This window comes from Neltuma alba, unplaced genomic scaffold (genome assembly GCF_004799145.2).
Source record: "Neltuma alba isolate B1F8T4 unplaced genomic scaffold, ASM479914v2 tig00012517_pilon, whole genome shotgun sequence".
Lineage (NCBI taxonomy): Eukaryota > Viridiplantae > Streptophyta > Magnoliopsida > Fabales > Fabaceae > Neltuma > Neltuma alba.
This window is the reverse complement of record NW_021636984.1, coordinates 35,105-49,749: the sequence shown is the minus strand read 5'-3', so window position 1 is coordinate 49,749 and position 14,645 is coordinate 35,105. Positions and strand designations below refer to the sequence as shown.

General features: G+C 37.2%; 2 protein-coding genes across 2 annotated transcripts; one reads left to right on the top strand and one right to left on the bottom strand.

Moving 5' to 3' along the window:
* Positions 1-368: 368 nt before the first annotated feature.
* Positions 369-5,737, bottom strand: LOC114728005 (protein LUTEIN DEFICIENT 5, chloroplastic-like). The gene is made up of 16 exons (XM_028914807.1): positions 5,613-5,737; positions 5,385-5,535; positions 4,909-5,125; positions 4,714-4,785; positions 4,527-4,637; positions 3,939-4,130; positions 3,643-3,804; positions 2,975-3,070; positions 2,795-2,896; positions 2,215-2,247; positions 2,039-2,119; positions 1,847-1,929; positions 1,549-1,680; positions 1,357-1,417; positions 1,103-1,168; positions 369-860 (listed from the first exon to the last, which is right to left on the bottom strand). Exons 1-16 carry the CDS (start codon positions 5,710-5,712, stop codon positions 696-698), a joined length of 1,824 nt encoding a protein of 607 aa, XP_028770640.1. The 5' UTR covers positions 5,713-5,737; the 3' UTR covers positions 369-695.
* Positions 5,738-10,738: 5,001 nt separating this feature from the next.
* LOC114727997 (uncharacterized) lies at positions 10,739-13,598 on the top strand. The gene is made up of 5 exons (XM_028914799.1): positions 10,739-10,754; positions 11,266-11,343; positions 11,492-11,563; positions 11,717-11,814; positions 12,481-13,598. The coding sequence occupies exons 2-5, from the start codon at positions 11,294-11,296 to the stop codon at positions 13,050-13,052; spliced, it is 792 nt and encodes a 263-aa protein (XP_028770632.1). The 5' UTR covers positions 10,739-10,754; positions 11,266-11,293; the 3' UTR covers positions 13,053-13,598.
* The last annotated feature ends 1,047 nt before the right edge of the window (positions 13,599-14,645 follow it).

Sequence of the window (14,645 nt, the reverse complement as noted above, 5' to 3'; positions counted from 1 at the left end):
CTTTTTTTGCGATTCTTAGATTTGACTTTTTAATTAATTTCATTCATAAAATTCGTTTAGTTTAAACCACAGATTTGAATTTATGAACCTTTCAAATCGGCCAGTGCCACGCAAATTGCATCATTCACAAGTCATAAATAAAACAATTTATTCCTTGTACTCTTGAAATGCACCGGAGACTATATCCAGTTGAAATGTTGAAAAATAATTGTCTAAAATTTTTAAATTATTATATTAATGGTTTATAAACGTGTGTGATGTGTTCTGGCTTTCTGCATTTAGAAACATTGAAGAGTAAGGATTAGGAAAAAGTTGGCCTAAATTCTCTGATTCCTTCCACCTGTCAAAGATTGAATTCCCACGCAAAGGAAATGTTAATATATCCTCCCTTTCTCTGCATTTTCTTCCCTCACATACAAACGCGAACTGAAGCCAAGTATCATCAAAATGACTTTACATTATATGGCAAAGGGGAGTTTGGTTTTTTTTTGGGGGGGGGGGGGGTTGGCGCGGCGGCGGTTCATGGGGCAAGTCTAACCTCGCCGCATAATTAACTACTTGACCTTCACTAAGATAGACAGCCATGATATACATGGTTAGGAGATAAAACAGAATTCAATATCCAGTACTTTCCCCCTCCATTAAATTTCATATTGAGTCGCTTTACGCTGTGTTTCACCGACTATCGAAGAACTTCACCTTTTCTGACTTACTGCGTCCTTATCCGAAATGCTTAAGGATGGATTCGCATCGAAACTCGACATTGGCAAGGAAGGCACAATGGGAGGTTTCATTCTGCGTGTTACAGTCATCTTCAGCCCTTCTGTTGTATGAATTGTTGCCCCCGTTGTCATTTCAACCTATGAGAGCCCCGTGTGTCAATCAGACCCTCATCGCAAATCTCTCAGTTTCAGAAATTTAAATGATCAGTTTCTTAGTTTCAAAACATTTAAGCAATCATTTCTAGTTAGGTAAATGTCAAAAGAACCTTGAGATATCTGGAATTTGAAAATGGCACGGGAGATTGTTGTGATTTCATCAAACCCAGTTCCATGTAATTGACATGAAAAATCAGAAGTATTAAACAAACAAACAAACTTACCGGTGGAGCTCCAGGGGCCATGTGGAAGTTGAACCGCCTGACAAGCATTGCAAGTGCAACTACATTCTATCCGATCATTATCACAAATCATGCAAGTAAAAGTTTGTCATTAGTATGAATAAATATAATGCCGGCTATTAGCAGTGATAAAATTAAATTCATTCACATTTTCAGAGGTAATCCCAACTGGCTAATTAAGACTGCCCATAAACAAATAATCAAACTGCACAGCAATGTCTTAGCACCAAACCTACCTCATATGAAGCAAACATATCGCCAACACATTTTCGTGGTCCTCCACCAAATGGAAGATATCTGGGGCAAAAAAAGATTAAAACATTATTATTCCTTGCATTTACAGTTAAGTGTAGAGATACTCAAGTAGGACATCATCCCGTTTAATAAGAGCTGGAGAAGAAAACAAGAAATCAATAAATGTTATATACTTGAAGTTTTGATTTGTCTCATTAGGATTAGGTCCATCTAAGGCCCATCTGTCAGGAATAAACTTATCCGCGTCTTCCCAAAGTTCTGGACTCCGATGTAAGTTCCAAACGGAGATAAAGATATCTTCACCCCTGAAAATAAAGAACAGCAAAACTTACTATTGAACAAAAATTAGACTCCCAAAGCATATTCATACAAGGTAAAGAGGGTAAAATTGATATACCTCTTGCAGTTGATGCAAAGAAAATGTAATTATTTTTCACGAGAATATCAAGGGTGGTGCATTTTCAAGATTACCTTTTTATAGGATATCCTCCCAGAACATCATTTTCAAGAGACCGGCGAATTAGCACAGGTGGTTGTGGGTAGAGCCTCAATGACTAAAAATAAAATAAATATGTTTAATTTTTTTTTTTTAAAAAAAAAATGTCATCTGCTAGCCATACAAGAGGAAGACTCGGCACAATTCTCAACATGTCATCATCATACCTCATTGATCACTCGAGTTGTATACTTGAGTTTCTTCATGTCATCAATAGAGGGAAATCGATCTCCAAGTACCGAGTCAACCTTCAATAAATACATCAATAACAATTATATTAGCAGATATGTATGAAGTTGAATGCTCACTTTGATACTGATTTGGAAGCTTAGAAAATTGATACCTCTTCCTGAAGCTTGGACATGATAACAGGCTCCTGCAGCCAACAGAAAGGAAAAAAAGATTCTTAAATGAACCATTACAATAGGATAAATATCATAACCATTTCTTTCAGTAGGTCAGGTGGAGAAATAACAGCAATTTCCATGTTATAATAACCTCTCTAAGAAGTGACACTGTTTGCCAAACAACTTCAAAGAAGTCTATCAGGAATTTAAATTAATCAAGAAAAATCTAATATGAAATCTTGTAATACCCGCTCATACCTAAATGGGTCAGGTTGAAATCCATATTATATGTGTATATGCTCTCTCCCCGTATTTATGTGCCTTAATGAGATTGATCCATATATATATGCCCTATTTTTATTATTTTATTTTATATAAGAAATGTTATAGTTTAAAAAGTACACGGCAAAATATGAATTTTCTAGGGTGGAACTGAGATTTCAAATCTAATCATATGTAGTTATACACCACTCGTGCTTCGCACAGGGAGAAGTTTCTACCCCAAATCAAGGATAGGATAAGCAACATAGACAACAATTATAATCCTGTCTTCATTAAAGTTCAGCAACATGTTACCTTCGCTAGAAGATAAAAGGTCCAAGTTAAAACAGCAGCTGATGTTTCGTGTCCAGCAATAAGCATCGTCATTAAATCATCACGAAGTTGCTTACTTGATACCTACACAAATAGTCATTATACTGTACTAAAGCCAGTTTCACATCAATTAAGACATGCTTTGACAGACAGCTAACATACATCATCTCCCGATGCTAACAAGAAGTGCAGAATACTAGGGTCTTTTTCATTCATGTACTCCTCATGAAACTGTAAATCTTCTTCATCAACCATTCTCTGCAAAAGGAACATTGTTGATGAAATGCCAGCTGAATTTAGTAGAAAAAATTGTCTTCAGGAGCCAGCCCAAGTATCCTATGAATTGTTGAACTTCATTCTGGTTTAACTGATGGAAGAAGAAATTTCACTGACTAGTGAACCCAACATTAATTTCACAAACAAGCATATCAACCAACAAATATAACGTTTGCAGGTATTTTTACAAAACAATTAAGCGAAAAAGAAGCTATTGCATGTTGTGCTAAAAGTGTGTTCGAAGCAAGATATATAAGCAAATCCAAATCCAAAAGTTTTTCTATTTTAACTTGTAAATGTCATGTCAATAGTCAAAATAATCTCACATCGGGTGCTTCAATGACCATGAATCATGGTTTCTGAATGTAGGAGACCTAGTAAGAGATTCATGCATTGTGAGACACCACCAAAATCATCAATGTACTCGATCATAAACCTGTTACTTATGGGGCCTTGACAGCTCACTAATATGAGCAAGTTCCTTTCTGTTGAGGTGTCATGTGGGTAAACACATGTTATCTGTGACCATTTAGGAGCAGAATCATCAATTTTACCTTGCAAATTGATATCAGATCATCAAGCGTGTCATTGACTAATTTGAGAGCTGAAGCAACTTTCCTTTGACGTGGTGAAATGTCTTTCCATATGGGGATCTCCCAGAAAGGAATTGGAGCAACACTTCGATCTTCTGCTTCTCTCAGTACAGTATAAACAGCCTGATCTAATAAATAAAGCACCAACATGTGAAGCTTGAATCTAAAGTAGCTAAATTGAGAATAAGCGCCAAAAGAAAAGGTGAAATCTTGAACATCAATTGACAGAAGGGAAGGGGAATATGGCAAAACCATACCTCAACTATACCCGTGTCATTCGTTAAAGAATCAAAATCATAATTGAATACGGCCTTGCCAATGATATCCAAAGTCAAACGAGAGAAAAGTGACTCCATCTCAACATCCTCCCCATTAGATGCTGCAGCATCTAGTTTCTTGCAGAGTCTCTCTGTAGCTTGTCCAAAAAGGTTAATCATAGCTGTTACATACTGCGGTTAAAATCAAGAAACAAATCAATATCACAAAAGGATAATCATGGAGATGTTACAAGAAAACATGAGTAGAAGAGAAATAGCTTGCAATATCCCAAGGCTACATACTACTGAATCAAAAGATGATGCTCTACGGTCATAAACAATGATCTGGTGATGAGTATTAAATAGGGAACTTGTTTATTAAGTAACAATGTCAGCAAGCTTATCCCACAAACCACATTATTTAGTTATGCCATGTGCATTAATGATAAGTTAGTCACCTCTTCCAGTATTAGAGTGCAAAACTTCGAATCGTGACCATGGCAAGTGGCTATCAATAAATTCTCAGGTAGATCTATGATATTTTGGGGCATAGACTTCAAATACATCAGTCCAAAAATACTACATAACCTTAAGATGCAATGCTGGGACTATAGCACGTCGTCTAACACGCCATATTTCCCCGTCCGCAGGGATAAGCCCTTTTCCCATTACAAAGTCCAGGATCTCAGCCAAGATGCCCTGCATGTGGAGGGATGACAAAATCATGAGGGACTGCGATATGCAAAGGTTTGGCAGTCATTATTCATTTAATTACCTTTGAATATGCCTTTGAATTGTCTCTCAAAATGTGTTTTGCAATGGATGGATCAGATACTATAAGAAAAGACTGCATGATAATCAAGTGGGATTGTGGGAATCAACCGAGTAGTAGTTATACGGTGTTGCTGCCGCACAGTAGTTAAAAACATCAACACGTCAGCGGATATAAGCATGAAAGAATAAAACCAACCTTTGGCCCAAAGTTCAGTTTGAAAATTCCACCGTATGTTAGGTAAAGTTCATACAATGGAATGAAGAAGGCCTCACTTCGAATGGCTTTGATTGATCCTTTCGCCTCGGGAATTATGGGGTTTTCACGAAGACCATCCGTTCTACCGAATAAAAGATCCAGAACCTCCTCGGGCATGCCCAACTTTGACAAACTCTTCTTTAATACAGACGGGAAACTAGTTTAAAGCCGAAAGAGATTAAGATGAAAATCACAATTTAAGCTCTAATAAGGCAGGGCAGCGTGTGAAGGCAGAAATGTATACAGTAAAATCGCTATTGAAAGTGCGAGAGAACAAGAGACGAATTCCAGACTAGGTAGAGTTAGCCGAGCGATACTGTGGCAGGGTACGGCCCGGAGTCGTTTTACGATCAATTACAAAAGCTAAGGGAGAGATAGTACTGCCGGTAGAAAGAGACGTGGACGAGAAGACATACCCAGACTGCTGCACCGTAAATTCTCCGGAGGCAATGCGAGCGGACAACTCAGCTCGTCGTTTTTGTTCACGAAGGCGGTCGTCGCTCTTGAGGCCATCCGCGTCTCTGCCATTAGAAGAGCAAGAGGTGATGACCGAAAATCCAGAGAATCCTGCGAAAGACAGGGGCAGTAATTGAGGAGGGAAAAGATAATTGGAGGAGATGAAGAGAAGAGAATGAAGAAGATACCTCGGGGTGTTGAGGACGTGGTGGGAGGTTTGAAATAAGAAGGATAGAAGTGGCGGTGGGGGGAAGTGGAAAGAGGAAGAAGAGCAAAATGAGGAGCCATTGAGGACGAGGACGGAGAGGTGAGCGAAGTGAAAAAGTAATCCAAGGAAGTGAAGGGACGATGGGCATGGTATGGTGACCAGAACTGCAGATTATAATGCAGCTTGTCATTTCTCGACCGCTAAAATCCATTAATCCACCCAACGGAATCTCCGTCGACCGTACTTCTCGATGCCTCTCTTTTCAATTAGTTTAGTTAATTTCACCGCCCGCCATGCCACATCTTATCTTTTGGTTAAATATAGGCATTTCTTTATTGAAGATAATCTTGGAACACTTTCAAATATTAAATATGAATTTTTTTCAGTAGAAATTTAAACTTTAATTCATCACATTATAAGAAATTAACTATTTCTATCATATCTAATCCCGTTGGTCGTCATGTCACATTTTAACTCTTCTTTTCCTCCCTGGATATGATGTAAACAAAACATTTTGGTGGGAAAAAAAACAAGAAATATATATTGAGATGTCTTCCTAATATTTAGGACCGGAAGAATATAACATTAACAATCATGATACGATTCCGCTAAAAAAATTCCAAAATAGAAAGAATGTAAAGGGCGTCCTGTTCGCTTTCTTTCTTCCTGCTTATAATGCTTGCCGTTTCATTTGTACGATACATTGGCATAGTCTGCGCAGGAACAGTATAGTTCTTGTTTAGTAAGAAGAATTACAAATGAGGGATAAAAATTAAAATTAGGATTGAAAAAAATTTAAAAAAATTTTTAATATAAAAAATTGCTTGTTATATGGAATTAGATAAATCTATGTATGGGGGATTGAGAAATACCGTGAGGAGAAGTAGTATTTTCCAATCCTATTTTTATAAGTTTGCCTAATCCTATGAAATAAACAATTACATATGTTAAATATTTTTTAATAATCTTTCTCAATTACAGTTTTAGTCTTTATCTCTTATTTTCAATGTTTTGTAGCTAATGAAACCTAAGAGTGCTAAACTCATAAAGGTGAGTCCAACGAAATAGCATACCAAAAAAAAAAAGAGTCCAACGAAATACAGTTGGAGAAGGAGCGGAGATGTGCGGTCCTTATTATAAGCAGTTATCTAAAAAAAAATTTTAGTCATTGTTATAAGGAATTAAGAGGGTCATTAATGAATTTTTTCCCTGTTGAAGTAAATAACTTTTCACTGTCTCTTCGAAATTTGTTATATGAATAGGTTGGAAAAATTTTATACTTTAATGACATAACTAATATTTTTTTATCTGCGTGAATTAATTTGTTGATTTTTTATAATAAGTATAAGAGGGAGTATCTGCAAGAATGTCATAAAGGATGTATTTTCTTCTTTTTAAATGTCAATCACTCAAATTATATACTCTTCCCCTGTTCCCCTGTATATATATTCTTTCACTTTCCAAGGTTAATGAAACGATGAGGCGTACAAGGTCAATATAAAAAGTGTTTGGGTAAGAACATAATTATAATTTCAGAAGTGTTTTTACGGTATACAAAATAAATATGTAAAAAAATTTGTCTCGATTTAAGGAAAAGTGTTTCTGAAAAGTGATTTTGGATTACTCAGGGGGTGTTTGGGTGATAACCCACCCAAACCATGGTTTGAGAAAAAATCACCCAAACACCCTTAAAAAAACCAAAACCATGGTTTTGGAAAAAGCAAAAAATGTTTGCTTTTAGAAAAAAAAGGGAGAGTGTGAGCCTATAGGATATGTATCTTGTTATTTTTTTTATAAATATATTTAATCTTATATCTTATAAATATATATACATATTAATTATTTATTAATTATATTATCTTATGTATTGTTAATTATGTTAATAAAAAATATATTATTAACAATTTCATTCATTCAAATTAAAATATATCATAAAATATATTTTTTCTGTAATTGTCATATTAATTTATGCTTTTTTTAGTAATTTGTACATGTAAAAAGTACTTCTGGTAACAACTATCCAAACACTCTCACTTCTCAGAATCACTTTTTCACAAAATCTATTCTTCAAAAAATCTATTCTCCCTAGAATCTATTCTCCAGAAGCTATTCTTCAAACCATGGTTTGGTTATATCCAACCACCCCCTCAAACACCCTTCTAATCTATGTATATCTTGGAGTCATACAGGGCCTGTTTCTAAAAACGTTTGAACATATTTATAAACATATTTTACATAGATTAAGATAAAACTCTTTTATATATTTATCTTATATTTTGTAAATCTACTTATAAACTATTCCAAATAAGCTTATGACTAGATTTTCCCTTCCTTAAATGCGTGAGAGAACTGGAGTTACGTCATGAAAAATAATTAATGATAGTCAGCTTTTTGACTTTTTAAACTGAATTATAAATAATTATTCATAATTCAGTTTTATTTATAGTCATAGATAATCCATCCATTGTTTTTTAAAAAAATAAAAAATCCAAGATCCGATTATCATTAATTAATTATTTTGAAACTTAAGCGCCATCTCCCTAATCACATGCACACAATCAATTGATAAAAGCGTTGGCAAAAAAAAAGAAAAGAAAAGAAAAAGGGATCAATTTATGAAGCGGGGCTGATAAAAAATTGCTATTGGTATTAGTAGTGATTAAGGTCTTGTATGTTTGTAAAGAGAGGAAGAGGGAGGGGGCTCATAGGATCCTAAAGTCAGATAGGTACAATAGAACGAAGTATGAAGAGGAAGATAAATATGGGATTCAGTTGGTGTTCTTGGTGTTCATGGAGGCCTTGACGCGCTCAGCATTTTGCTTCACAAAGCGAGGAGATGGTCGAGGTTTGTTGTGGTCGGCGGCATCCAATTCCCGTGAGGAGGAGGAGGAGGAGGAGGAGGAGTATGCCTTCTCTTGCTGCACTTCTGATGATGCCTTGCCTACTTCTTCCATCGTCGTGATGGCTCCTCCGGCTGCTTCCCCGCTCTCGCCGCCTACCTGTCTCATTCCAATGCACCCATCATCAATCAAATCTATTCCTATTCCCAATATAATTGAACTCATATTAATTACCTGCACATGCCTCACTCCGACCACCCACCCCCTGCTGCCACTGCCTTTCACATTCCAGCTGCTCACCCCGCCACCTTCCTCGCCAAATTCCTCATCATCACCATCTTCATCTTTCTTTCTTACGTTTCATTCCTTGCCTTCCCTCTTCTAATATATATATAACCTCTTTGGACGCCCCGCCCTCCTCGCACCCTCCCTCTCTTCTCCCCACATTCTTTCTCCCTTCCTCGTTCTACTCCCCTCTTCCCATTTTTCTTTTTGGGCTACTTGTTTAAGCCCACCATCCTCCGCTGATGGGACAAAATGGATGTTCTTTCGGAAACTCGGAGCGCCGGGGGGGGGGGGGGACACCCCGTTTCATTCTGTGGGTCATACCCGAATGCTTGCAAGCCCCCACGTCACCTGCACCGCAAATGAAGCCGGCCTCATGACTGCAGATGTGCCACGTCACGGCCTGCATTTCATGCGGGGATTTGGTTGGGCTTGATTATGACTTTTGGACCTGTTTCGTGTACGAGTATTCATAACTCAAAGGTATACCCAAAAAAAAAAAAACCTCAAAGTGAAGGCTGTAATTATTCATATACATTCATACAATCTCAAAAGATAATGAAATTTTATTGAGTATTTCTTTTGGCCAAAATTTTATTGAGTATTTTTAAAAAAATGTCCGTTCTCTTATTTAATATTCGAGATAATAAAAATTTGCACTTCTATTATCTATTATTTATTTTTATATGTTGAGAATTCACAGAGATAATTCTCATTACTCATTCAGTATTTCGCATATTTATTACTCCCTCCGTTCCTTATTATAAGAGACATTTGGTGCTTATGGCATGTTTCTATATATAAGAGACACTTAAAAGTTGTCTTTACTTTTTTGTGTTGATTTTCTATTTTACCCATATTTATTGTCTCCAATTCACACACTCTCTCCCTCTCACTTCTCTTTCTTTCAATAATTTAATTATTCTCTCTCATACTCTCTCTCCTTATTAATGAAGGCATTTTTGAAAAAAAATTATATTTTTTACACATTGATTGTTCTTAACTATTTTTAACTACTTTTTTAATCAACGTAATTCTGTTATTCGTCTCTTATAATAAGAAACGGAGAGAGTATTATTTTTCAAATTAACCTATTTATATTTCCGTTAGAACGCCGCGTTTAGAGTTGGGACAAATCTGGAGCCGCGGCCCCAAGGAGCGAGATGTCAGTCGGGGAAGCATCTTCTGCCTTTGGGAGCGTCTTTTTCGCTGTGTCTGCCGGGAAGCCTGAGAAGCCCTGAACCCTCGGCAAGACTCCGTCAGTATGAGTTTGACCCAATTCGCCATGGTGTGTTTATGCGTAACGTTTTTATTTTCCCTCGCTTTTCTATTTGTTCCCTGCTCTGGTTTCTTTCCAGTTTCGTCGTTTGCTTTCTATAAATTTACTGGCCTCTTTGGGTGATTCTAAGTTCTCAGTTCTTGCGAATATTACTGGAGCATTTCTTATTTGGCGGCTGCAAAATCGACTACGTTTAGCGCTTTCATTAAATTATTTCCCAAGCAAAAGTATCTTTTTCTATCGGATATTGTATGTGAGGAATAAACTTTTACCTATAGTATCGGGTAACCAATTGATGACATAATATGCATATCTCACGCGGAATTTATGTTAAATTGTCGATCAACTCTTAGTTTTGCACTACAATTTGTTCGTATGGTGCCCGCTCCTTAGATTAGCTTTCCTTTTAAGGCGATGCAATGGCAGCTTTGATTAGGATTTACTTTCAAGAATTAAGAACAGAAGGCGGAAAATTTAATCTTTTCTGAATGCCGCTATTTTTCCATTCTGTGTTGTTGATTTTTATTTGCTTTCACATTGCTGTAAAATTTTTTGAACTTGTACTTGGGACTATTTTCCCCGAGGTATATTTTTGAACATCTATGTTGTTTGCAGGTCGAGGAATTGGCTTCTCTTGTCAAGGACAATCTTCCTTGCAAGCATCTAGTTCTCACTATGGAAGAAGCCCTAATTAACTCCTTCAGGATGAGAACACAGGGTAACAATTTATGAGACATCTTTTCACTGATTTTGAGGCTGAGATTTAGTCCAAGCCATTGATAGGAAAGTAAAAGGTTTTAATGATGCTAATAATTTTTCCTTGAGCATGGTAATATACAAATATGGATGCCCAGTGGATCATACTCTCCCTATTTTTTCCTCCTTTCATTTTCGTTGCATTTGGACCTGGACCCTGGGGGATGGCTTATAAAAATGTTTGCTGTTCTATGTTTCTTATTGATTTGAAAAACATAGTAGTGCATCTCTTAATCACACTTACATAAAATTGAACTGTTTTAAGTCTGTGCCTTAGTTCATAGATAAAAGAAGAGATGTTGTGGGGGACGAGCATTTTGTTTTATTGGTCTTTTGTAGCATCTCATTGTAGGTGGTTTTTGTGCCACTTCAGTGTATGCATCCTCAATTTAATACATAGCAGACAAAGGTTAGAACCTTTTTCCCCTTGTATCATATCTATGTCTTGATCTATGTTTTTTCTCGAATTGTAGTTCAGATAGGGTCTTGGAATTGGAGCCAATGAACTCTTATAGTCGTCTTCTCTTACATCGTCTTGCAGAGATATTTGGGTATTCTTTTTATAAATTTTATTTCTGTGCAACTTGACCTCTAATTTCCAATTTGGTTTCTTTATTGTTGTTCTTCTTTTCTTTTCTTTCTTTTTTTTAATTTGTATCTTTTGGAGAAAAAAATTGATAGTTTTGCTATTGGTGTCAGGTTTGCGCATGAATCTGTTGGTGAAGGAGATGATCGCCATTTGGTTCTGGTGAGGTGTCCGGAGACATCTATGTATGTGAAATAAAAGGAATCTTGTCCTTCTCACTGTTTTAAATCAAGTATCAAGTAGATTATTTTATCTAACCAGTCTCTCTACATTTGAAGAAATCAACAATGCTTCTGAGGTCTCTCATAAAATAATCTGTGTATGTGGATATATTGCAGACCTCCCATCCTGGTTAGTGATATCCTCTGGGAATATGATGAGCCTCAATATCTGAATTCATCACACCAAATATTAAGGAGAAAAGAAACCATTCCGGGTAATACATGCAGCCATTTATTCTCCTTGCTGTCACTTACTGTAGTATGTTCTGCACTATATTGATCTTGGCTATAGAATCTTCCATGGTTAATAAATGAGTAAAATATAATATACTATCTTATGATTTAGGTTTTCTTCACTTTCCGTTTGAGTGTCATTTTGCTGCCTTCATGTTTGGTCCATTAAGTCTTTGACACAATACTGCCTCATGCTTTAATTTTTGTTAATTATCAATTTGAAAACCTCAAATTTCAGCTGATATTTCCAAATTTTATCTCAAAAAACACTTTCAATTAGGAATTGAGGGCGGGGGAAAGAACTCGGGGATGTTTGATTGAAAAGTTGGGGAAGAATATCTAGATGGGAGAAGAATTTGGAGTGTGCGAGACTTGGTAAAAGGAATTAGGGATTTTGAAATGGAATTAATACAGTTTTGTAAGAGCTATTGGATTGAACTAAGCAAGAACTTGAGAATGGGAAGTGACTTGTGGATTGGAGAAGTTTATGGAGGATGACAGGGGTTTGGGATTTTGAGGCAGAACTGGAAGAAATTTGGGGAAACTAGGGACGTCACGGCGAATGATTGGGAAAATTTTTTCTTGATGAAATTAAGTGTGGCACACTCACTTGAGCAGGCCTTCATATTTCTGCTGCTTTTTTTCAGCCTCTCAAACAACTATACCATCGATCCAACAGTCACTAGAGAAGAGGAAACAAGCTTATTTGATTTCTCGTGAGCGAATTTTTTCCATGAATTTGGATGATGTGAAAGGGTCTGGTGAACGGAAGCCCCGAAGCGTGCCTGTGGTTGCCCGCCGAATGATTGCTCATGCACTAGGTCAAAGCATCCACTCAAAAAATCAGAATGGCTTGCCTACCAATAATATGAAGGATAGAGTATGTACGGATGTATCAGATGATCAAGATAAGAACAGTCAAGAGTCCAACCTTGTGAAAGGTCCGGAAGAGTCTATACACCCAAAAAGGAACTCAAACAGCGGAATAAGAAATGATAGCACTTCCGACTCCTCCTCATCCAACGAAAGGAATGCTGACAAACCACAAGTCTCCCAACATGTAAAACACGGCAATAGGGCAAGTAAAGACTACATGAAAATGGAGCACTTGGGAGCTGCGAGGAGAATCTTTGCCCATGCTTTGGGAGTGCACTCTGGGAAGGATGCTGCTTCTGCTTCTAGTAGTGGTAGAGAACTAAAAAAGAGCTACACAGAATAAGGGGGAGAAAATTTTTTGTACCATGCTCTTGATGGAACATCCGCAGGGCTGCAGCCAGGTTTCAATATTGTTGATGAGCGGAATGAATAATGATCACATTTTACTTAAAATTCCTGATGTTTTCTGGCGACACGCCGGCGAAGGACTATCCTAGTATTATGATGGTTTCTCAGTTATGACTGAATCTGACGTAGCAAGTTGAGCAACAATCCGGTTCACTGGTATCCTCGAAGAGCGAGAAGAAGCTGTATCATGTCGACCTGCTGTGGTTTATGAAACTGAGTTGGCTGCATGGGGTTCGGTCTCCCAAACTTCGCAACCCTTGCAGTCCCGTCTTTATTGTAGATGTCTATTGTGTTCTGTTAACGTCTAGGTTTTCTTTAATGACGCGGACCTTCTACCGTGCTGGGTTTAACGGGTCATTTCTTCACGGGGAGGGGTTGTATTTATTTTTAATGTAACATATTTCCCATTCAGGTTCTTCTGTTAACGCTGTGTAATCACTATGACGAGACCCATTGTTGCTTAGAGTTTGGCTTCTCTTCACTTGCGTATTACTCCACTCTTTCTCCCCTATGGGATCAAATTTTGAGCGGTTTATATTTAATATTTTATAAAATTATTATTGAATCATAGAATTATGAAACATTATGAAGCCAATTCCTTGTTGCCTGCACTGGACAGTCTACGGACGTGCGGCAAGTGACAGGATATTGGCCGAGTCACGCACGCGCCGACGTAACCCATATTCCCATATTTGTCACGATGCATGGTTGCAGTTGCATAACATTTTAACGGCGGCAGAAACAGTATTTCCTCATGCAGCTTGAGCTAAAGAGCAAGCATATCAAGTAATGGTATCACATCAAAACAAATGAGAGATTTTCTAAAGATTTCGTCAGCTTCATATTTTGAAAATGAGTTAGTTGAACTTGTAAATTCACTTGTTAAAATCGAAAAAAATTTTGGGCCAAAATTGGTGGGATGGAACCAAGAATGAACCGGCTCCCATTTCTGATTGAATTCTTGTTCCTCCTAGAGGTATGGCCTTCGGCAGCCTAAGGTTTGATAATTCCCAGTGCATCTAGGATAAAGGATACTCCTAGAAGTAGAGATTATGTTGAGTTGACATACTTGCTCCGTAATGTCATCAGCATTATATCGATAGAGATACATTTTATTTTCCCATACCTGCCACACTATTGAGGCATAATACAGAAACTTGGAGTTTATAAAGGTCGCATATACATTCGGGTACTCCTTCGATCCTAAATATAAAACTTTTATACACACTAGTATAAGAGTCTTATATTTAGGACCAGAGGAGTATTGGGTGTCTTCACTGCCTCATTTGAGATAATGTCAGTTGTCCACCGTCAAAGGGCCACGTTGGAGGAGATGAGAGAGGACCAGCGAAGGTGACGCTCAAAACATGGATTCATACTTGATTTCATTTCTTCATCAAACTGGTCAGATGGCTTGGGAGAATGTTGGCTTTGGAATCAGATTTAACGGAGACTATACATCCCTCTTATTCGTGAGAACCATCGTCGCCTCTTATGGCTATATTGGCAGGAATAAATTGGTGTATTC

Excerpts from the sequence above, each read along its gene's own strand:
- LOC114728005 (XM_028914807.1), bottom strand. The coding sequence starts at position 5,712 with ATGGCTCCTCATTTTGCTCTTCTTCCTCTTTCCACTTCCCCCCACCGC. Across the intron at positions 5,536-5,612 it reads CACGTCCTCAACACCCCGAG|GATTCTCTGGATTTTCGGTC; the intron begins GTATCTTCTTCA and ends TGTCTTTCGCAG. Across the intron at positions 5,126-5,384 it reads TTTACGGTGCAGCAGTCTGG|TTTCCCGTCTGTATTAAAGA; the intron begins GTATGTCTTCTC and ends GCTTTAAACTAG.
- LOC114727997 (XM_028914799.1), top strand. The coding sequence starts at position 11,294 with ATGAACTCTTATAGTCGTCTTCTCTTACATCGTCTTGCAGAGATATTT. Across the intron at positions 11,564-11,716 it reads AGGTGTCCGGAGACATCTAT|ACCTCCCATCCTGGTTAGTG; the intron begins GTATGTGAAATA and ends GATATATTGCAG. Across the intron at positions 11,815-12,480 it reads GAGAAAAGAAACCATTCCGG|CCTCTCAAACAACTATACCA; the intron begins GTAATACATGCA and ends GCTTTTTTTCAG.